Source organism: Onychomys torridus, chromosome 8, assembly GCF_903995425.1.
Source record: "Onychomys torridus chromosome 8, mOncTor1.1, whole genome shotgun sequence".
Taxonomy (NCBI): Eukaryota; Metazoa; Chordata; class Mammalia; order Rodentia; family Cricetidae; genus Onychomys; species Onychomys torridus.
Window position 1 is genome coordinate 102,935,779 of NC_050450.1, and position 23,640 is coordinate 102,959,418.

The 23,640-nt window shown below is 45.7% G+C and overlaps 2 protein-coding genes across 5 annotated transcripts in view; one reads left to right on the top strand and one right to left on the bottom strand.

Moving 5' to 3' along the window:
- The window catches only part of Rab37 (RAB37, member RAS oncogene family), a 66,427-nt gene that overhangs the window by 18,441 nt on the left and 24,346 nt on the right, over nt 1-23,640 (top strand). The window lies entirely within an intron of this gene.
- Cd300lf (CD300 molecule like family member f) lies at nt 796-15,197 on the bottom strand. Of its 3 annotated transcripts, none has more exons than XM_036196036.1 (7): nt 15,106-15,197; nt 9,885-10,226; nt 9,015-9,078; nt 5,033-5,193; nt 2,574-2,596; nt 2,062-2,211; nt 796-1,642 (listed from the first exon to the last, which is right to left on the bottom strand). In XM_036196036.1, the coding sequence occupies exons 1-7, from the start codon at nt 15,146-15,148 to the stop codon at nt 1,496-1,498; spliced, it is 930 nt and encodes a 309-aa protein (XP_036051929.1). In that variant the 5' UTR covers nt 15,149-15,197; the 3' UTR covers nt 796-1,495. The 3 variants fall into 3 exon arrangements, with proteins under 3 accessions (XP_036051929.1, XP_036051928.1, XP_036051930.1); XM_036196035.1 differs by having other exon boundaries at nt 9,015-9,144; XM_036196037.1 differs by lacking the exon at nt 9,015-9,078 and having other exon boundaries at nt 5,033-5,131.

The following is a 23,640-nucleotide window of genomic DNA, read 5'->3' on the forward strand; positions in this document are numbered from 1 at the left end:
CAAGCAGGGAGCTATGGGTTCCGGGAGTGGAGTGGGGTGAGGGGTATCAAAGGCAGAGGAAGAAGCCGTGGAGTCATAAGGCAGAAGGCACCAGCTCTGCACTTTGAATGGACTACTCTGGCTGCTGGAAGGAGGGTTAACTTGGGCAGAGAAGGAAAAGAGCACCATGAAACCAAGGCTATATTCTGAGGAGAGGATTGCTAGGACCCCAGAATCAAGGCACTAAGCCAAATGTCTATAAATACTCTATTCAGTCATAAGCAGCTGTATGTACACACGCATGTGTATGTACGTGCCCACACATGCACACAAACCCTTTCTTCCACATGCAAACAGGGTAGGGTACTGGCAAAGATCCCAGATCCTGAAGCCCATTCCGGGTTGAAATCCACCTCATGTGCTTTACTAGCTATAAAACTTGGCACGAAGTCTCTTAGCCTCACTACAGGATGGGTTCCTCACCTGCAGGATGGGATGATGACAGAGCACCCTTAAGAAAGTTCAGTATTGTACCGTGAAGCATTTGGAGAAGGGGACCTGCCTCGTGACTTCCTGTAGCCCTCATGACAGTCATTTAGGGGCTTAATTTAAAACAATGTAGCTGGACGTGGTGGCACACACCTGGAATCCCTGCACTTGTGAAGCAGAAGCAGGTGGATCTCTGAGTTGGAGGCCAGCCTGGTCTACATAGTGACTGAAACAGTGTGTATAGTTCCAAGACAGTCAGGGTGAGTAGAGAGACCCCATCTCAAACAAACAAACAAACAAACAAAGGTAAATAAATACATAAATACATAAATAAAAACAGTGAAGCTTTAATCTTCTACAATTCTGAAAGGCAGAAGTACACAGTCATTAATTGCACTCAGCTCAGGCCTGACGCCTCTTGGAGGCCCCACCCAGGCGACAGTTTGCTGCTGTCTTCGTTGGCTCCTGGAGATTGCAGCACCCCAGTTCCTGCTGCACCAATTCTCTTCCCACCATGCATTCTCTCTCTCTTTTTTTTTCACTTGCTCTATTTCCCCTTAGAGGGACCCTTGAGACCTTATTCTGGGCCTATGGGATAGTACAGAATCATCTACAAGTCCTCACTTAAACACACATGCACCTGTCTTTCAATGTATAAGATAATTCACAGATTATGGGCATTAGGATGAAAATGTCTTTGGGGGCCATGTGATAAACCATAAATAGAGGTTAATTGCTATTACTACTATTGTAATTGTTGTTACAACTTACACAGCCTCCCTGAAGCAGCCTCCCTTGCACCTTCCAAGGTACATTGGCTGTAAGAGGGGATGTAGGAAGACACTCAATTTAATGGAGCCCTCGGAGGCTGGACTCCAAGCTCATGGTAGAGCTAAAGGCCATGAGGGCTGGATGGTCAGAGCTCAAGTCACCCTCTAAGCCTGATAAGGAAGCAGGCACAGAGGCAGATGTGTGGGTACACGCTCCCAGGTCTTCTTAGGGACCAAGATCAAAGCAGGGCCACAGGCTAGGGCCTCCTGATGCTGCTATACTGCGTTGACTCCTCAAGGCTTGTGCAGGGAATGTGGCAGCCAGTGTTGTTGTAAATGGGCTCCTGGCCCAAGGCCACCAAAGACAGAGCTGCATAGGAAATCTCCTCCCTGGGAAAGGGAGCCTAGGATACAGAGGGTCACAAGGTCAGAAAGGCTGGAGGAGAGCCGTGGCCACCAGATGAGACAAGAAAGTATTCAGAGGAGGTAGGTCAGGGGAGGTAGGTCAGGGCTCCGGCTTCCCAACATTCTGTCAGGAACCCCATATAACCTTCAGCCACAACACAGGAGAGCCCCAGGAGAAGCATTTCTTACAGGATCCTGAGCCACTTGGGCAGCGGGGCTCTTCCTTACCCAGTGTTAGGACTACATTAGAAAGGCCCAAGTCTGCAGGTTTGAGATGTGGTGTGGAAACACTTTGAGACCTGCTGGATCTGCTCAGCTCCCACCCTCGCCAGCTGTGTCCACATGGGCACAAAGTTCGCCTTCCAAAGGGTGGGGCAGTGACAGCCTCCCATCTCCGCAGCCCCCGGGAAGAACGTACCATAGTGACATATTCCACTTCCTCTTGGTGGGCCTTGCCAGAGGCAGACTTGGAGGAGCCCTTGTTCTGAGAGGAGCCGTGGGAGGGTCCGGGCTGCTGAAGGGACAGGTTTGCATAACAGATGTCACCCTCCAGAGACTGCTGTGATACCTGGGGTTGGGGACACAGGAGGATGTATAAGTCAAGGAATCAGCCTGTGGATACAGATTCTACTCTCTGCTTCCTGTGACCCCTCCCAGCTCTTTATGTTCTCCATCCCCAACCCCATTATCTATCTACCCAGGCCTCCTCCCCGCTGGCTGTTTCTAGGTCCCTCATCCTCCTCACCTCTAACTGTTTCTAGGACCCTCATCCCCCTCCCCCACCAGCCCTGCAGGGGCCAGGAGTCTGCCAATACTTTGGTATGTGGCTTCTCTGATACATTTGGATATAGAGGCTCCCAGGAGGTGGAAAATAAGGAAAGAGGAAACGAAGCCTTCTGGTCCCTCTTGTCTGGCCTCTGGAACACTTACCTGCTCTGGGTGTGGCCCAGCAGCTAAAAGAAAAAAAAAAATCTGAAATTAGAAAACCTATCCTTGAGACTTTTGAGGTCCTTACTTACAAGGAAGAGACATGGGGTGGGGTAAGGTGGGGCACAAACAAGGCTCTAGCTCAGAGACACATGATCTGGTTTCAAATTCTGACCGTTTGGGAGGCACACTCTGTGACACTGGTCATCTCTGAGATGAGAGTTTCCATTTCTCCACCAGAAAGAGACCTTAACCTATTTGTTCCTGACTTCATGGAACTGTGCAGATGGCTGATGGGTGGTCTTGCCAGCTCTCAGCTCTCCTAGAGTCGACATTCTCCCTGCAGGATCCTGTGTTTCCTTTGTAACTTTGCTTATCATTACCATCATTCCTCCATCCCACACAGCCTTCAAGGCCACTTCAGGGTCATGCCTGTCCTTACTAGTAACTGGACCATCTGGTCTGCCATGGGAGGATCCTTCTGTAGGCTGTGAATGTGTGTTGCTCTGATTGGTTGATGATAAAGCTGTTTGGCCAATGGTGAGGCAGGATAAGTTTCCACAGAACAATCAAACTGAGGTCTCAGAGGAAGGGGACAGAGTCAAGAGACACCAGCCAACTGCTGAGGAAGCAAGACGCATAGAAAATGATGCAACAAGCCACAAACCATGTGGTAAAGCATAGATAAGAAATATGGGTTAATTTAAGTGTAAGAGCTAGTTAGTAATAAGCCTGAGCCACCAGCCAAGCATTTACAATAATATAAACCTCAGAGTGATTATTTGAAGTGGCTATGGGCCAGAGCAGGACAGAGAAACTCCACCTCTGGTTACACTGGTCCTTCCTGCCATGACATTTGTCCATCCCACCACCTTCATCTAATACTGAATTCCAGCTCATCTTCAGCCAGGCTCTGAGCCACAGGGTGGCTGGGCCTGCCTCCTGCAGATGTTTGATTTTGCCTGACCACTAAGCATTCTGCCATCAGCTAGGATGCCTGAGTGGGTCAGCATGGAGTGGATAAGGCTTTGGGGCAGAAGTAGGGAAAAGAGAGATTGCTGGATTTTGTAATTTTTTTTCTACCCTTGACCTTCCTCTCTGTCTACATCCCACCCCTTGCTCTAGAGAAAGAAGGAGAAACAAAAGGTTAGCCCTGGTTTTTAATATCAAATAACCCGAGGCCTAGGAATAGAGAAGATGTTTAAACTTGGGTCTCAGTCAGTGAATGTGGGAGCAGAAGGAATGAATAAGAACCAGGGTCTTGGGGTCCGCAAGATGGCTAGGTGAGTAAAGGGGCTTGCCACTGAACCTGACAGCCTAAGTTTAATTCTCAGAACCCACATAGTAGAAGGAGAAAACCAACTCCCACAAGTTGTCTTCTGGTCTCCACACATGTGCTCTGGTGTGCACATGTGGGTACATGAATGCACACACATGCACACAATTGAAAATTATTATCAGGCTTTTAAAAGAACCCAGTCTAGCTAGGCATGGTGGCACAGGACTTTAATCCCAGCACTCAGGAGGCAGAGGCAAGTGGAAATCTATGAGTGTAAGGCCAGCCTGGTCTACAAAGTGAGTTCCAGGACAGCCTGAGCTACATAGTGAGTCCCTGCCTTTGTTTTATTTTGTTTTGTGTTTTGAGACAGGGTTTCACTGGGTAGTCCTGTCCTGGCACTCATTCTGTCTTCAAACAAACAGAAGAGCTTAGTCTATCCTCTGAGAATGTAAGTCCCCTAGGCTCAGCGTGGGGGTGGGGGCCGGGAACACCTCAGGTCCCTGAGCATTCTGAGAAATGTTCTACAACTACTTGAAAATGTGGAAGTGAAGCCAGACAGGAAAGGGCTTGGTTGAGGCCAGACCTTGTGATCTGAGAGACCTTGTGATCTGAGAGAAGGGGCTCTTCTCTGAGAAAGCAGGGCCACCTAGAACAAGTGGGTCAGCCTGCGAAGGGGCTGATGGGAAGGAGAGAAGCAGAAGCTAGAGTCACACTGATGCACCTGATACCTGGAAACTCATACTCACCTGTATGTATGTGCAGAGCACACATGCACCTATACTCCGTGTGTGTGTGTGTGTGTGTGTGTGTGTGTGTGTGTGTGTGTGTCTTCCTGCTCCCGGCTGAGCTCCGCACCTCTTCACAAGCACATTTCCCTACAGTGGGCTGTCCTCCTAAAGTCAGTGCTATTTCTGCCTCCGTGACCCAAACTAGGAAACAGGGAAGGAGGCAGATCAGAGGAGCAAGGATGCACAGAGCAGGCAGCTGACCCCCAGTCTTCCCAGTGGAGTCCAAGCTCCAGACCACCTCCAGCCTTTCAGACTGGCAGCTGCTGGTGGCCTTCCCGCCACAGCCTCTCCCACACTGCTTGGATAGTCCCTGGGGCCAGCCCTCCACGGCAGTGCTAGCCATCAGCCGCCCACACCATCCAACCAGCCCCAGCCTCAGAGCCAGACACACTCACCTTTCTTCTGTCTCTTCACCATCCTCCAAGCAAAGAGCGAGGCCACCAGCAGGAGAAGCAGCAGTACAGCAGAGATGACCGGGAGCATCACGCTGAGCTCTAAAAAACCACCACCTCCGTCACCGCCACCTCCGTCACCACCATCACTGTCACCGCCAGGCCTGGAACAACAGGAGACATGCACCCAGGCCTGTGCCTCCCGTCCTCTGAGCCTAATCCCAGCCACAGGGTGGCAGGGGCAGCCTCAGCATCTTATAGCCTGCAGAACTCTGGATTCTAGTCAGGGACCCTCACTCTGGGTTCCTTCAAAGACTGTGTCTAGAAGCTCAGCAAGAACTGTACAACCAGAGGCTTGAATCAGGCTTCCCAGACCCTATACATGCCCTTGCTACAGACTGAATAGTGTCGGTCAAAAGTTGTGTTTACCATTGCTTAGTCAGCCATGGTGGTACATGCCTTTAGTCCCAGCACTCTGGGAGGCAGAGGCAGGCAGATCTCTGAGTTCGAGGCCAGCCTGGTCTACAGAGCAAGTTCCAAGACAGCCAGGGCTACATAACGAAACCCTGTCTCAAAAAACAGTTGTGCTTACCAAGAGACTATGAATGTGACTACTTGGAAGGAGGGTCTTTGCAGAAGTGACCAAGCTAAGGTAAAACCAGCTGGCACTTGGCCAGCTCTATGCCCACTGTCCTGTCAGAAGGAATTTGGTGTGAGGGTTTGATTTTGTTTAAGTCCTCTTGTTTTTGTTGCTCAGTTATTTTGGGTTTTTTTGTTTGTTTGTTTGTTTTTAAAGATTTATTTATTATGTATACAGTGTTCTGTCTGCAGGCCAGAAGAGGGCGCCAGATCTCATTACAGATGGTTGTGAGCCACCATGTGGTTGCTGGGAATTGAACTCAGGACCTCAGGAAGAACAGCCAGTGCTCTTAACCGCTGAGCCATCTCTCCAGCCCCCATCCAGTTATTTTTGTTGTTGTTATTGGTTATTGGTTTGTTGGCTTGGGTTTTTTGAGACAGAATCTCAGTTAGCCCATTGGTTGTTGGTTCATTGGTTTGGTTTGGTTTCGTTTTTTGAGACAGAATCTTGGGTAGTCCAGGCTAACCTCAAACTCAATATGTAGAAGAGGATGAGCTTGAACTCCTGACCTTCCTGCCTCTGCTTCCCAAGTGCTGGGATTGCAGGTGTGTGCCCACTCCTTGCAGAGGAAGGAATTTGAATACATATAGGGAGAAGCCATAGGACAGGGATGGGAACTGGGTAACACAGCTACAAGTCAAGAAACATTGACATTGCTCCTGCCAACAGGGGCTGGAGAGGCGCTCAGTGGCTAAGAGCACTTGCTGTTCTTGCAGAGAACCCAGTTTCCATCCCCAGCATCTGCACAGGATAGCTCACAAGTGTCCAGTTCCAGGGAATCAGAACCCTTGTGGGCTCCAAGGGTAGGAGACACCCGTGGGTACACAGACATACATGCAGGCAAGCATTCATACACATAAAATTTTTAAAAATAATATTTTTAGAAAATATATAAATAAAAACATTGCTGCCAGCCACAAAAGCTAGAAGAAAGGCTTGAGACTGATTCTTCTTTGGTACCACCTGTGGTCGTATTTGAAGATAGGGTCTCTAAGTGAGGACATTGGGACGGGATTTAATCTATGCAACCAGTGTTCTTATAAGAAGAAACGGGGTCTTGAGGAGATGGCTCAGTCAATAAGTACTTGATTTCCAAGAATGAAGTCCTGAGTTCAACCCCTAGAACCCACATTGAAAAGCTAGACATGGTGGTATGCTCCTGTAATCTTGGTGCTTGGGAAGTGGAGACAGGTGGATCCCCAGGGTTTCCTGGGCTAGACTATGTGGTGAGTTCCAGCCAATAAGAGACTCCGACTCAAAAAAAGAAAAAGAAAAAAATATGGTGTGCCTGAAGAAAAATAGCACTGGAAGTTGTCTGGACCCCGGGAGAGAGAGACAGAGAGAGACACAGAGAGAGAGAGACAGAGAGAGAGAGACAGAGAGAGAGAGGTAAAGAGGGAGAGAGAGACAGAGAGAGAGAGAGGTAAAGAGAGAGAGAGGGACAGAGGGAGAGAGAGACAGAGAGAGAGAGAGAGAGGAGAGGGAGAGAGAGAAGGAGAGGAGGAGGAGGAGGAAAATCATCAGCTACTACTAATTAAAAGCCATCTGGAAGGCCGTGGGAGTTGCTCTGTGGTAGAGCACTTGCCTAGCGGGTACTGAGACAGGGGAGTTCAGTCCTCAGCACTGCAAAACAAAAACAAGCAAAAACCTCAAAACAGAGCTAAGCGGAGAGGGGCCTGAAGGGTTCCTGATGGGAGAAAGACTGAGCATCTTCCGTGAGGGTTTTGTGGAAAGGACTCATCAATAGGGCCCCTGGATGCTCTAAAAGCAAAGTCAAGAGGCTGGATAGATGGCTCAGTGGTTAAGAGCACTTACTGCTCTTGCAGAAGACCTGGGTTTGATTCCCAGCACCCACATGGTAGTTCATAACCATCTCTAACTGCAGTTCCAGAGGATCCAACTCCCTCTTCTGGCCTCTGTGGATAAGGGCACACACAGTGGAACACAGCCAAAAATGCAGACAAAACCCTCCAATACATAAAATACATTAATTAACTGGTTAATTAAAATAAATAGATGCAAAGTTATGAGGCCAAAGTGAGCAAAAACTAGAAATGAGAAGAGGCCTCTCAGATTCAAGAAAGTTCTTTGATTGCAGGTGTCTGGGCAGGTTACTAAAGAATAAACCAGGTTCTGGCCTTGTTAAAAAACAAACAAACAAAAAACCTTCTATCTAAGACCCAGGGTCAAGATTCACCTAGGACACCATCTAGGCTGTATTTCCACGTTTGTAAAATGGATAATTTGTATGTATCCAAATTTCTCTCATAGAGTGATCATAGGCAGGGGCTGAGGATATAGTTCAGCTGGTAGAGGTTTGCCTAGCGTGCATAAGGCTCTGAACTGAACCACAGGCTTAAACGGGGCATGGGGTATGCCTGTAGTCCTAGCACTCAGGATTTAGGCAGAAGGACCAGAAGTCCAAGGTCAGCCTCAGCTCCATAGTGTGTTCAAGGTCAGCCTCTGCCACAGGAGACTCTGTTAGAAGGTGGGGGTGGGGAAGAAAAGAAAATGGAAGGGAAAGGAAAGGAAAGGGGAAAAATCCCTTCATAAGCCTCAGGGGCTAGACACATTGAGTACCCACCAATATCACCAACATCACAGTTCTTGTTTTAACAGTCGTTTGATTGTGTGTGTGTGTGTGTGTGTGTGTGTGTGTGTGTGTGTGTGTGTGTGTATGTATCTGTGCATGTGTGTATAGTGTCCTCAGAGGCCAAGGGAGGGCATTGGACCCCCTGGAACTGGAGTTACAGATGGTTGTGACCAGCATGTGAATGCTGGGAATCGAACCCAGGTCCTCTATAAAAAAGCAGCTAGTGCTCATAACTGAGCCATCTCTCCAGCCCCCTTAACAGCCATTTGAAAAGCTCTAGGGAATCAAATCCTCCACAAGTTCTCCATGACCTCCTAGAAGTCTAGAAGTTGGTCCTCCTAAAAGCCATCCCTGTGTGGCCCTATAGGCCCCCCTCTCTCTCTCATACATACATACACACACACACACACACACACACACACACACACACACACACAGCCACACTTTCCTTGCTGATTTCCTATGACCACCTCTCTCCCACCTAGCTCTAATCCACGTCTCTAGAACCCAACACGTGCCTACCAGAAAGAATTTAGCTCCAGTTAACATAGGACAAATGAATGAACAAATAAGCCAATAAGCCTACAAACTACCCTCTGTTCTAGGGTGAGGGCTCACTGGGAACTGAAGGCAATTTGGGAAGCCCAGCATCCTCAACTATACAAATGGAGCCTGAGACTCCAGAAACCCCACTCTTAGAAGATTTGGGGCTACCTGGACCACAGAGGACAGTCACATCCAAACTGGTTTACCTGTCATCGGAGTAGCGGCTGCTCGTCATTGGGAACATGCTGGTCTCGTTTACAGCGACTGACACTGTGGACATGGTGGTGGTGGAGGTGATGGGGAGCGTGGTCAATACTGTAGTGGGTGCCTGAGGTGCTTGCATAAGACAGATTATAACACTATTCCAGCCACCCACTCACAGTGTGCACTTGCTCTGAGCCTGCGAGGGAATGTGGACCATCCCATTCTAGAGCAGGGCTGTGGCAAGCAACTATAGCTGAACCGCTAGAATCCTCTTGACCTCTAAGAGAGCCCCGGGCTTCTGAGGCAGATGGGGCTGGGTACAAGTCCAGGGAGGATGGTAGAGACCTGGAGGGAGCCATGGAGAGCCTCAACAAGGGCAGCTGTAGCCAGCTGAATGTCCCAACTGCTAGGACAGTGCCTCAGCCAGTGCCTCCCTCCAGCTTTATCAGGCAAGGACAGGAACATACATAACAGGTGAAGGCACCACCCTCCAGAGCTCCCTGGAGAGCAAGGCACCCTTCCCATGGAACACCAGGGAAACACTGGCAATAACTGGAGACTCAGGGAGCCACAGAAAGTGGCATCTTTCACCTATGAGCTGGAGCTAAGAACCACCACCCTGTCCTCTCTTGGCCATAGACTAGAGATGGCGCTGTGCAGAGAAGGGGAGGGGAAAGTGCCGGGAAGCCCAGGGGGTTAGGAGGCATTTAAGAGAAGCCCTATCCAAACCCCAAGCAGTCAATCAAGGGTGTGTGGGACTTCAGGACTCAGCCTCCTGCACAGTGCAACATTTCACTTGAGTGACAGCTAATTCCTTTAGGTGGGACCCAAGGGACTAAAAAGCACTTAAAGAGATGTACGCACACTCTTACCTGGGTCAATGTTCACATTAACTTCAAAATGGTGATCATGTCCAATTCTCTCAATTGCACACCAGTAAGTGCCAGCATCGCTTATCCTCAGGTCCTCCATGGTCACTGTGACGATGAAGTCTGTCTTGTCATCCCTGATGGACAAACGGTCCTTCTTCACCAACTTCTCTGAATTATCAGTTTTAATGAGGATCTCACATGTACTCCAATCAGCTCCTCGGCACCAGTACTTCTTATAATTGTTCCAGGATGAGCCATAATGGCACCGCACAGTCAAGGAGCCATGCTCCTGACCACTCACCATGTCTGGTCCTGTGATTGGATTCTGAGCAGTGGAACAGCCTGGAAAATACAAACCCATATACCACTGTCTCCCATTCCAAGGGCAGAGCAGTGTCAGTTCCAAAAGCATGATTAATTGAATAGTGGTCAAGGGAGGGACACCCCTTCTCCAAGACACGTTGCTGCCCCTCAATAGCCTGCTGAGTCAGAAGAGCCAGGAAAATTAAAAAAATAAAATAAAATAATTTAAAAATTCAAAAAAAATTAAGGGCTGGAGAGATGGCTCAGCGGTTAAGAGCACTGACTGCTCTTCCAGAGGTCCTGAGTTCAATTCCCGGCAACCACATGGTGGCTCACAACCACCTGTAATGAGATCTAGCACCCTCTTCTGACCTGCTGAGACATATGCGGGCAGAATACTGTATACATAATAAATGAATAAATAAATAAATAAATAAATAATAAACAAATAAATAAATAATAAATAGAATTAAAAAGCCAAGCATGGTGGTACAGGCCTTTAATCCCAGCACTCAGGAGGCAGAGACCATCAGATGTCTCCAAGTTCAAGGCCAGCCTGGTCTACACAGCAAGTGCCAGGACAGCCAGGGCTACACAGAGAGATCCTAGTGTGAGAAAGACCCTGGGTATATCCCAAACATCTGCCCTCCCCACATCCCATAAACAACATCCAGATATGGTGCTGCTAGGTGTGGTACTGCCAGGTGTGGTGCTGACAGGTGTGGTCCTGACAGGTGTGGTGCTGACAGGTGTGGTGCTGACAGGTGTGGTGCTGACAGATGTGGTGCTGACAGGTGTGGTGCTGACAGGTGTGGTGCTGACAGGTGTGGTGCTGACAGATATGGTACTGACAGGTGTGGTGCTGACAGATGTGGTACTGACAGGTGTGGTGCTGACAGGTGTGGTGCTGCACACACCTAATCCCAGCAGCCAAGAGGCTGAAGCAGGAGGATCATGAATTTGAAGCTAGCCTGGGCTATGTAATCAGACCGAGTCAAAAATCAATTACTCCCCACACACACTTCTTTATACCCAACATGTATGCAAATATGTGTGCATGTATGGGCTAAGGTGGGAGCATATGTATGTTTGATGCATGAGTCTGAGTTAATACAGACAGCAGAGGAAGGCATGAGGGTCTCGGTCTATCTTTTTTTTTTTTTTTTTTGCCTTATCCTTTTTTAAATTTATTTTTATTTCCATATGTATGGGTGTTTGCTTGCTTCTATTTCTGCGTACCACATGAATGCCTGGTGCCTTCAGAGATCAGGAGAGGGTGTCAGGTCCCCTGGAACTAGAGTTTCAGACAGTTGTGAGCCACCACATGAGTGCTGGGAATTGAACCTGGGTCCTCTGGAAGGGCAGCCAGTGCTCTTAACTGCTGAGCCATCTCTCCAGCCCGAGAGGTTCTTTTTCTTTTGTCAGCATGAAGAGCTATCTGGACATTTCACATGAAACACATCGTACAGTATACGGTGGTATCTGGCTTCTTCCCCTGGCATTGTGGTTCTGAGGTCCATCCATTTTATAGCCTGTGTCACTAGAACTTCAGTCCAGTTTTAACAGAGTAATGTTCCACTGTATGGGTATACCATGTTTATTTAGCCATACATCACATGGGCCAAACATTTAGAACATTGCCACCTTCTAGAGATTATTAATACTATTATCATGTCCATTTGTATTCTTAGCATTTACATGGGTGTGTGTTTGCAGTGCATTTTGGTCAAGTGGCAATACCGTATCTAACATTCTGAAGAACCATTAAATTGTTTTCCAGAGTCATCTCGCATTGTACACATCTGAGCACCCACATCAGGCAGTTCTCAACAGCCTGTAACCCAGCTCCAGGGGAATCCAACACCCTCTTCTGGTCTCCTCTGACACAAGCACACATGAGCTCTCTCTCTCTCTCTCTCTCTCTCTCTCTCTCTCTCTCTCTCTCTCTCTCTCTCTCTCTCTCACACACACACACACACACACACACACACACACACACACACACACTTTAAAGAAAAAATCTTAAATGTTCAGTTCTGGAAAGGCAGGAAGATTGGAAGAGCAATGTTGAAAACAACTACTCTAATGGATACATTCATTAATGGAGACACTCATTAAATGGATACATTCACTCATGCAACCACTGTTTGCTATTTGCCTAATTCCTACCCACTATGGTTTAAGGAACAAAAGTCTCTGTCCTCTGGGAGCTTCCATTCTACTAAGATGAGGGAGTGAGGCACAGACCATAGGGGACAACACAAGGGACCCACTGTTTTGTTTTTGTATTTGTCTTCTTTTTGAGGCAGAGTCTCATGTAACTCAAGCCTTGGACTCTGTAGAATGATCTAGAATGATCTCTAGATGATCTAGAAAAACTCTAGAATGATCTAGAACTCCCACTCCCTTTGTCTATTTCTCCTGAGTGCAGTGAGCCAGACCCTGGCAGGAACAGCAGTTTTAATTAAGGTCCTCCATGAAGCCCACAGTGACAAATGAAGACATGGAGGAGGTGAGGATCCTGGGACCACAGAGGGAAGAGCATTCAAAGCAAAGGGGACAGAAAGCCCTGAGACCAAGCAAACCTAATTGTTCAAAGCCATGTGCAGAAGGGAGTTGAACCAGGCAAGGAAGCAGGGGGGAAAAGAGGGGACCAGGGGTGCTATGCAGAAAGGAACCAGGCGGTGAGCGCCTTGTAAGCCCTCCACAAGGACTTGGGATTTTAATTCAGTCAGGGAGGAGTCATGGAGATAGATGCTTCCCAGGTTTGGCCTGAGCAATATGAAAATATGGAGCTGCCAAACACTAAAACAGGAAAACTCAGAGAAGAGAGCGATCCGGGAAGATTCCACCAAGCCATTTAAAATCTTTTTCTTCCTTTCTTTGAGTCTTTCTTCATAAGTCAGGGTCCTACTATGCCTAAATTTTTTTCTTTTTTTTAAAATGTGTGTGTGTGTGAGTATGGGCTTATGGGTATGTGCATGTAACTATAAGTTGCCATGGAATCCAAAAAGAGCATCGGATTCACTGGAGCTGGAGTTACAGATAGTTTTAGAAACCTAACACTGGGTGCTAGGAATCGAACTTGGGTCCTCTGAAAAAGAAGCAAGCCTTCTTAACTGTTGAGCCATTGCTCCAGCCCCCACATTTGAAATGTCAATGTCTAAATACGAAAGCTGAGTACACACTTAGCTATAAGATTCTAGAGTCCTGGGAAATGTCTGCACTCAGGGTATGAAACTGAAAGTCTTTTGCTGATACTTAAAACCAAAAGGAGAATCCCAATGGCACAGTGGAAACCACCAGACTACGAAAAAAGAAAACCCCCTTCTGCGGTCAGCACACCCTACAGCGGTTCTCAACCTTCCTAATGCTGTGACCCTTTAATACAGTTCCTCATGTTGTGGTGAATCCCAATCATAAAATGATTTTCCTTGATATTTCATTACTGTAATATTGCTACTATTATGAATCGTAATGTAAATATTTTTGGAGATAGAGGTTTGTCAGTGGGGTCACAACCACAGGTTGACAACTACTTCGCTGGAGTAATTGAATATCCATTTATACTGCAGCACTGTCCACAATAACCAGGCTACAAACCATTGACAGAGGAATGGATAGATACATACACGATTGTGTCGGTGAGAAAATGCATTGAACTGGAGATGAGCATGTTAAGGAGAATAAGCCAGATTCAGAAAGACAGATATCATGTTTTCTTTCATATGCAAAAATCCAGATTTTTTTTAACAGAATAAATATGAAAGTAGAAGGGAGCTGTTTAGGAAGGGGGTCAGTAGAAATGGGGGGAGAAGACAAGAGGAAACATTGATCCACGTACATGACATACACACATGAAAAAATAACATGATGAACCCATTATTTTGTGCAATTTATTTCAAGATGGAGTCTCATAGTACATCCCTGACTAGCCTGGAACCTGCTGTGTAGACCAGGCTGGCCTTAAAATCACAGAGCTCTGCCTGCCTCTGTCTTCCAACTGAGGAGATTAAATGTGTACACCACCACACCTAGAACTATATCATCATTTTCAACAGTAAATTCTCTTTCTGTGAAATCAAAACTGTATCCATCCACTTACAGCCACATCAGATCAAGTGTGATGGTGCATGCCTATAACCCCAACACAAGAAAACCCCTTTCTGCACTCCAACTTGGCATTCACTAGAGCAGTGGTTCTCAACCTTCCTGATGCTGTGGCCTTTTAACACAGTTTCTCATGTTGTGCTGACCCCCAACTATGAAATTATTTTGTTGCTACTTCCTAACTGTAATATTGTTACTGTTATAAATCCGAGTGTAAATATTCTTGGAGATAGAGGCTGCGGCAGGAGGATCACTAGTTAGATGGCCAACCTTGGCTATACAGGAAGTGCCCCCATCACAAAACACAAGAAACAGAAGAAAGTCACTGTCGGCCTTCTGCCTTAGCCCAGCCTCTCACCTGCTCTCACCTCTCAGTCCCTCAGCCTCTTCTGTTATTTCTTTCTGTCCCAGCTGCCGTCAATCACCCCTCCTTCAGTTTTGTATAGTGGATCCCTCTTGTTTCCTTCAGCAACCTACTCCTGTCTTCACAAAGCCTTCCCTTGAGGGAGCACATTCACAAGATGTCCATCCACCTCCATCAGGTATTTTCCTGAGCAACCAGGGCTCTCCTGTCTTTCCAAGACCAGTGGGGCCCATCAGTGTGTCTGTCTTAAATGCAATCAGCCCTGCAGTGGCCTGAAATTGTGCCTGGGACTGGGTTTAAGAGCTCAATGTTCCTGCCACAAAGACACAACAACAATAGGGCAGTAAATAAATGACCCCTCCTTGCTGGTCTCCCTGCTTCCTTAGAAAGCAGCTTTCTCTGATTGCCAAAGTAGTCACCCAAAGCACAAGTCTGCGTGCTCACCTGAGATCCAGAAGAGGACAGGGACCAGCAGTGCCAGGTGCATCTTCTCACACCGTTCACCTTGGTGGAGCCTGTGAGCAAGGACAGGCTACATGCTCCACCCCTACATCTCCTGGGCCCCTGATTTCCCTTTCTCTCACCCGGCACTTCCTCCTTTAGCCACTTCCCACTGGTAAATTTAAAAAAAAAAAAAAAAGAGGAAGAAGGTAGAGTGGGTGAAATATAATGCAAGAAGTCGGTTTTGAGAAATACAATCCTTCCCAGAGCCAGAATGATTTCTCTCTGAGAACAGAACCGGGGCCTCCTACTCTGTATATACGGATCCGGTGATTCAGGATCACTTCAGCTATAGCCAGAGAGCCCAGAAGGCCAAAGGTTCCATAGGCAGAAGGGATTCTAAAACAGAGACCGCAGTAGGGAGACAGAAGAAAGCTCAGGAGGTGTCAAAACCCAGCTTCATCATTGGGGAACAGCTGTAACCCAGAACTCAAGAAGCAGGAAGAGGGGGGATTGAAAGTTGGACAAGAACCTGAGCTACATAGTAAGTTCAAGGCTAGCCTGGGCTACATAGTGACACCTGTCTAAAAAGAAGGAAGGGAGTATTGTTCAGTAGCAGAGCTCTTGCCTAACATAAGCAAAGCCTTGAGTTTGATCCTCAATACCTCTTACAGAGAGAGGGACTCAGGTAATTAGGATATATGCACGGGGATCTACCTACCCAGTGTGAAGAGGGGGCTCTGCTTTGAGAACACACTGGCCAATCTGTCCCAGCCTTCTGGGTAATAGCTAGGTTAACCCGAATTCCCTAGAACTTTAGTGAATACCCTGGAGCTACCCCAACCCCCAAAGAAACCACTTTGCTATTCATAACTTCTGTGTCTCTCTTTTTTTTGTAATTTATTTACTTGTTTTTGTTTATTTATTTTATTTATTTATTTTTCTTTATTATTATGTGTTTTAAATTTTATACATCAGCCATGGGTTCCCCTGTCCTCTCCCCTCCTGCCTCCACCTCCACCTTTGCCCCAGCCCGTCCCCTCCATTCCCATGTCCTCCAGGATCAAGGCACCCCTGGGGATTCATTTAAACCTGGTGGATTCAGTGCAGGCAGGTCCTGTCACCTCCTTCCAGACTGAGCAAAGTGTCCCTGTGTAAGCCCAAGGTTTCAAACAGCCAGCTCACTCACTAAGGACAGATCCTGGTCCCACAGACTGGGTGCCTCCCAAACAGATCAAGCTATTCAATTGTCTCACTTATCCAGAGGGCCTGATGCAGCTGGGGGCTCCACAGCCTTTGGTTCATAATTCATCTGCTTCCATTCGTTTGGCTATTTGTCCCTGTGCTTTTTGCAATCTTGGATTCAACAATTCACACTCTTGCAGACCCTCCTCTTTCTTGACAGTTGGACACCTGGAGCTCCACCTGGGGCCTGGCTGAGGATCTCTGCATCCACTTCCATCAGTTATTGGATGAGAGTTCCAAGACGACTGTTAGGGTGTTTAGTCATCTGATCACCAGACTAGGTCAGATCAGGCTTTCTCTCGAACATTGCCAGCAGACTACAAATCATTGTGGATTTCTGGAGACCTCTAGAGCACTCTGCCTATTCCTGTTCTCATGTGGTCTTCATTTATCATGGTCTGTTATTCCTCGTTCTCCCTTTCTGTTCTTGATCCAGCTGGGATCTCCTGCTCCCCTAAGCTTTCTTTCCCTCAAATCTTGCCCTTCATTACTCCCACTGTTGTCCAGGTTGTTCATGAAGATCTCATCCATTTCTCTGTCATTGGGTGATCCTTGGGTCTTTCCTAGGGTCCCGTTTTCTAGGTAGCCTCCCTGGAGTTGTGTAGCAGTCTAGTCATCTTTGTTTTACATCTAGTATCCTCCTATGAGTGAGTACATACCGTGTTTGTCCTTCTGAGTCTGGGTTACCTCACTCAGGATGATTTTTTCTAGATCCATCCATTTGCCTGCAAACCTCATGATGTCATTGTTTTTCTCTGCTGAGTAGTACTCCACTGTGTATATGTACCATATGTTCTTTATCCATTCTTCAGTTGAAGGGCATCTAGGTTGTTTCCAGGTTCTGGCTATAACAAACAAAGCTGATACGAACATAGCTGAGCAAATACCCTTGTGGTATGATTGAGCATTCCTTGGGTATATGCCCAAAAGTGCTATAGCTGGGTCTTGGGGGAGAGGGATTCCCAATTTTCTAAGGAAGCACCATATTGATTTCCAAAGTGGCTGTACAAGCTTGCATTCCCACCAGCAGTGGAGGAGAGTTCCCCTTGCTCCACATCCTCTCCAGCATAAACTGTCTTCTGTGCTTTTGATCTTAGCCATTCTGACAGGTGTAAGGTGGTATCTCAGAGTCGTTTTGATTTGCATTTCCCAAATAATTAGGGATGTTGAGCAATTCCTTAAATGTCTTTCAGCCATTTGAACTTCCTCTGTGGAGAATTCTCTGTTTAGTTCTATAGCCCATTTCTTAGTTGGACTGTTGGACATTTTGATGTCTAATTTCTTGAGTTCTTTATATATTCTGGATATCAGCCCTCTGTCAGATGTGGGGTTGGTGAAGACCTTTTCCCATTCTGTAGGCTGTCGCTTTGTCTTGTTGACCGTGTCCTTTGCTCTAGAAAAGCTTCTCAGTTTCAGCTGGTCCCATTGATTGATTGTTTCTCTCAGTGTCTGTGCTACTGGTGTTATATTTAGAAAGTGATCTCCGGTGCCAGTGCATTCAAGAGTACTTCCTACTTTCTCTACTATCAGGTTCAGAGTAGCTGGATTTATGTTGAGGTCTTTGATCCACTTGGATTTAAGTTTTGTGCACGGTAACCGATATGGATCTATTTGCAGCCTTCTACACATTGACATCCAGTTATGCCAGCACCATTTGTTGAAGATGCTTTCTTTTTTCCACTGTACATTTTTGGCTTCTTTGTCAAAAATTATATGTTCATAGGTGTGCAGGTTAACGTCAGGGTCTTCAATTCGATTCCATTGGTCCACATGTCGGTTTTTATGCCAGTACCAAGCTGTTTTTATTACAGTAGCTCTATAGTAGAGCTTGAGGTCGGGGATTGTGATGCCTCCAGAGGTTGTTTTATTGTACAGGATTCTTTTGGCTATCCTGGGTTTTTTGTTTTTCCATATGAAGTTGAGTATTATTCTTTCCAGATCTGAGAAGAATTGTGTTGGTAATTTGATGGGAATTGCATTAAATCTGTAGATTGCTTTTGGTAAGATCGCCATTTTTACTATGTTAATCCTGCCTATCCATGAGCATGGGAGATCTTTCCATTTTCTGACATCTTCTTCAGTTTCTTTTTTCAGGAACTTAAAGTTCTTGTCAAATAGGTCCTTCACATGCTTAGTTAGCGTAACCCCAAGGTATTTTATATCATTTGTGGCTATTGTAAAGGGTGATTTCCTTCTCAGCCTGTTTGTCTACTGTATATAGAAGGGCTACTGATTTTTTTGAGTTGATCTTGTATCCTGCAATGTTGCTGAAGGTTTTTATTAGCTGTATCAGTTCCTTGGTTGAATTTTTGGGGTCACTCATGTATACTATCATGTCATCTACAAATAGGGAGAGCTTGATTCCTTCCTTTCCAATTTGTATCCCCTTAATCTCTTTATGTTGTCTTATAGCTCTGGCTAGAACTTCAAGTACTATATTGAATAAGTAGGGGGAGAGGGGACAGCCTTGCCTTGTTCCTGATTTTAGTGGTATTGCTTTGAGTTTCTCTCCATTTAATTTGATGTTGGCTGTTGGCTTGCTGTAGATTGCCTTTATTATGTTTAGGTATGTTCCCTGTATTCCTGATCACTCCAAGACCTTTATCATGAAGGGGTGTTGTATTTTGTCAAATGCCTTTTCTGCATCTAGTGAGATGATCATGTGTTTTTTTTTCCTTTGAGTTTATTTATATGGTGTATTATATTGACAGACTTTCGTATGTTGAACCACCCTTGCATCCCTGGGATGAAGCCTACTTGATCATGGTGGATAATTGTTTTGATGTGTTCTTGGAGTCTGTTTGCCAGAATTTTATTGAGTATTTTTGCATCAATGTTCATGAGGGAGATCAGTCTGTAGTTCTCTTTCTTTGTTGCATCTTTGTTTGGTTTAGGAATCAGGGTAATTGTAGCCTCATAGAAGGAGTTTGGTAATATACCTTCTGCTTCTATTGTGTGGAACAATTGAAAGAGTATTGGTATTAAGTCTTCTTTGAGGATCTGGTACAATTCTGCAGTGAAACCATCAGGTCCAGGGCTTTTTTTGGTTTAGAGACTTTTAATGACTGATTCTATTTCCTTAGGGGTTATTGGACTATTTAGATGGTTTATCTGGTCTTGATTTAACTTAGGTATGTGGTACCTATCCAGAAAATTATCCATTTCTTTTAGATATTCCAGTTTTGTGGAGTAGAGGTTTTTGAAGTATGACCTGATGATTCTCTGGAATTCCTCATTGTCTGTTGTTATGTCCCCCTTTTCATTTCTGATTTTGTTAATTTGGATGCTCTCTCTCTGTCTTTTGGTTAGTTTGGATAAGGGCTTGCCTATCTTGTTGATCTTCTCAAAGAACCAACTCTTTGTTTCATTAATCCTTTGTATTGTTCTCTTTATTTCTATTTTATTGATTTCAGCTCTCAATTTGATAATTTCCTGGCATCTGTTCCTCCTGGGAGACTTTGCTTCTTCCTGTTCAAGGGCTTTCAGGTGTGCTGTCAAGTCACTAGTGTGAGATTTCTCCAGCTTCTTTATGTGAGCATTCAGTGATATGAATTTCCCTCTTAGCACTGCTTTCATAGTATCCCATAAGTTTGGGTATGTGGTGTATTCATTTTCATTGATCTCTAGGAAGTCTTTAATTTCTTTCTTTATTTCTTCCTTAACCCGTTGGTGATTCAGTTGAGCATCATTCAGTTTCCATGAGATTGTAGGATTTCTGTAGTTTTTTCTGTTGTTGAAATCTAACTTTAAACCATGGTGGTCTGATAGAACACAGGAGGTTATTCCAATTGTTTTGTATCTGTTGAGACTTGCTTTGTGGCCAAGTATGTGGTCGATTTTAGAGAAGGTTCCATGGGGTGCTTAGAAGAAGGTATATTCTTTTTTGTTTGGGTGGAATGTTCTGTAGATATCGATTAAGTCCATTTGAGCCATAACATCAGTTAAGTCCATTATGTCTCTGTTAAGTTTCAATTTGGCCTATCTGTCCACTATGTGTGGGGTTTTATATGTGATTTAAGCTTTAGTAATGTTTCTTTTACATATGTGGGTGCCCTTGTGTTTGGGGCATAAATGTTCAGAATTGAAACTTCATCTTGGTGGATCTTTCCTGTAATGAGTATGTAATGTCCATCATCATCTCTTTTGATTGATTTTAGTTTGAAGTCTATTTTGTTGGATATTAGGATGGCTACACCAGCTTGCTTCTTAAGACCATTTGATTGGAAAGTCTTTTCCCAGCCTTTTAGTCTTAAGAGGTGTCTGTCTTTGAATTTGAGGTGTGTTTCTTGTATGCAGCAGAAAGATGGGTACTGTTTTTGTATCCATTCTGTTAGTCTGTGTGGTGGTATTGTGTTCCCTGAAATATTGTGTGTTCCCCGAAATAAACATATCTGGGGTCAGAGAACAGACAGCCACTAGAACAAAGCCAAAAATGGTGGCTAGAAAATGGGAAGAGTAAGCCATAACAGAAGTTGGGCGGTGGTGGTACACACCTTTAACCCCAGCACTTGGGAGGCAGAGCCTGGTGGATCTGTGTATTCAAGGCCACTTTGGAAAAACAGCTAAGCATGGTGACCCATGCCTTTAATCCCAGAAACCCAACCTTTAATCCCAGGGAGTGGAGGCAGACAGAGAAAGGTATATAAGGTGTGAGGACCAGGAACTAAAGAAGGAGTAAATCATGTAGTGAGTAAAGCATGTAGTTAGTTAAGCATTTAACTGGAGAAGTATTCAGGCTTTGGAGCAGCACAGTTCAGCTGAGAGCCTTTGGGATGAGGACACAGAAGCTTGCAGTCTGAGGAAACAAGACCAGCTGAGGGACTGGTGAGGTGAGGAAACTGTGGCTTGTTCTGTGTCTCTGATCTTCCAGCAATCACCCCAATAACTGGCCTCAAGTTTGATTTCATTAACAAGTACTTTTAAGATTCCTGCCACAAGTCTGTGTCTTTTTATAGGTGAATTAAGTCCATTGATATTAAGGGATATTAATGACCAGTGATTGTTTGTTCCTGTTGTTATTTTTATTTTTTGGTGGTAGTGTGTGTGTACTTCTCTTCTTTGGGGTTTACTGCTGTGGTGTTATCTATTGCCTGTGTTTTCATGTGTGTATCTGCCTTCCTTAGGTTGGAATTTTCCTTCTAGTGTTTTCTGTAGGGCTGGGTTTGTGGATAAGTATTGTTTAAATCTGGTTTTGTCGTGGAAGGTCTTGTTCATTCCATCTATGATAATTGAAAGTTTTGCTGGGTATATTAGTCTAGGCTGGCATCCATGGTCTCTTAGTGTCTGCATTATATCTGTCCAGGTCCTTCTGGCTTTCAAAGTCTCCATCGAGAAATCGAGTGTTATTCTGATGGGTTTGCCTTTATAGGTCACTTGGCCTTTTTCCTTTGCTGCCCTTAATATTCTTTCTTTATTCTGTATGTTTAGTTGTTTAATTATTATGGCCAAGGGGACTTTTTTGGGGGGTCTAGTCTGTTTGGTGTTCTATAGGCTTCTTGTGTCTTCATAGGCATTTCCTTCTTTAAGTTGGGAAAGTTTTCTTCTATGATCTTGTTAAATATATTTTCTGTGCCTTTGAGTTGGTATTCTTCTCCTTCCTCTATCCCTATTATTCGTAGGTTTGGTCTTTTCATGGTGTCCCAAATTTCTTGGACATTTTGGGTCATGACTTTGTTGGTTTTAGTGTTTTCTTTGACTGATGAATCTATTTCTTCTACAGTATCTTCAACACCAGAGTTCCTCCTTTCCATCACTTGCTTTATGTTGGTTATACTTGCATCTGAAGTTCCTGTTTGTTTACTCAGATTTTCTATTTCCAACATTCCTTCTGCTAGTGTCTTCTTCATTTTTCTATTTCCCTCTTCAGGTCTTGGATTGTCTCCCTTGCTTTTTCATGATTTTCATTCAAGGATTTATTGTTTTCTTCTGCTTTAATTGTCCTTTCCTCTAGTTTTTTATAGCGTTCTTCCCATTTTTTGTTTGTCTGTTCCTCTACTTTATTTTTTATTTCTTCTATATAAGGCTTTAGCCTCTTCATGATGTTACTTATAAGGTTGTTTTCTTCTTCTTCTTCCATTCTGTGATGTTCAGGTCTAGGTGTTGGAGAAGGGCTAGGTTCTGGTTATGCTGTATTGCTCATTATTTTGTTGTGTGTACTTCTGCCTTGACGTCTGCCCATCTCCTCTTGTGTTCATTCTTGGTCTTATCAGTGTACTTGGTCCAGAGAAAGTTGACAGATTTAGGGAGCCTCTCTCTGGTCCAGATGGAAGTTCTGTGCCAGATGGGAGCGCTGGTCCAGGTGAGAGTGCTGGCCGGATAGGAGCTGGGGGGCTGAACTCTGAGTCTCAGGAATTCTCTGGGGTCTCCTTATTTTGTCCAGATGGGAACTCCTCTTGTCCAGATGGGAGTTCCTCTGGTCTCTGGTCCAGATGGGAGTTCCAGGGCAGAATGGAAGCTTGGGGCTGGTCTCTGGATTCTCAGGAAGTGGCTGGGGTCTCAAGCAGATGGGTATGGGGGCAGGGTGTGGAGACTGCAGTGTCTGCCTGCAGTCTTGGAAAAGGGGAGCCTTCCTGCAGGGCCCACCGATTGGCAGGAAACTGGGGCCAAGTTGGTCAGGTCTTCCCGGGGTGGCCTGTGTCCAGTGGTGGGACCCAGGCGCAGTTGCCTCTCTGACTATAACCCAGGCACTCACCTCTGGTCCAGATGGGAGTTCCAGGGTGGACCTTATTTATTTATTTTTATGTGCATTGGTGTTTGGACTGCATACATGTGTTTGTGTGTGAGGGTGTGTGTCGGATTCACTGGAACTAGAGTTACAGACAGTTGTGAGCTGCCATGTAGGTGATAGGACTTGAACCAGAGTCCTCTGGAAGAGCAGCCAATGCTCTTAGCCACTGAGTCATCTCTCCAGCCCCGCTCTTGGTAACTTCTAACCCTTGCTCCCATACCCTCCTCACAGTATCCATTTGTCCAAATACAAAAGGAATGAAGGCCAGCCTTCATGGTCTCACTCGTCAATCTGACATCGCATCCCCTCCATTTCATACACAGCCCTCTCCAGCAAGCTCTTAGGGTGGAGTTACTTTTGGTAGGTACCACACACATCCTGTGACACTTGACTTCACAGTGCCCTCAAGCCCTGGTCAGGCTATCCAGAATGGAGGAAGCATGTAGGAGGGTTGTTTACTCTGAAAACACTAGCCACTGATAAGCTGCCTTTCCAGGATGTGGCCAGGGATAGCCACTTACTTTACATGTTTCTAGACCATAAAGAAAAGCCAACAGGGGCTTGGG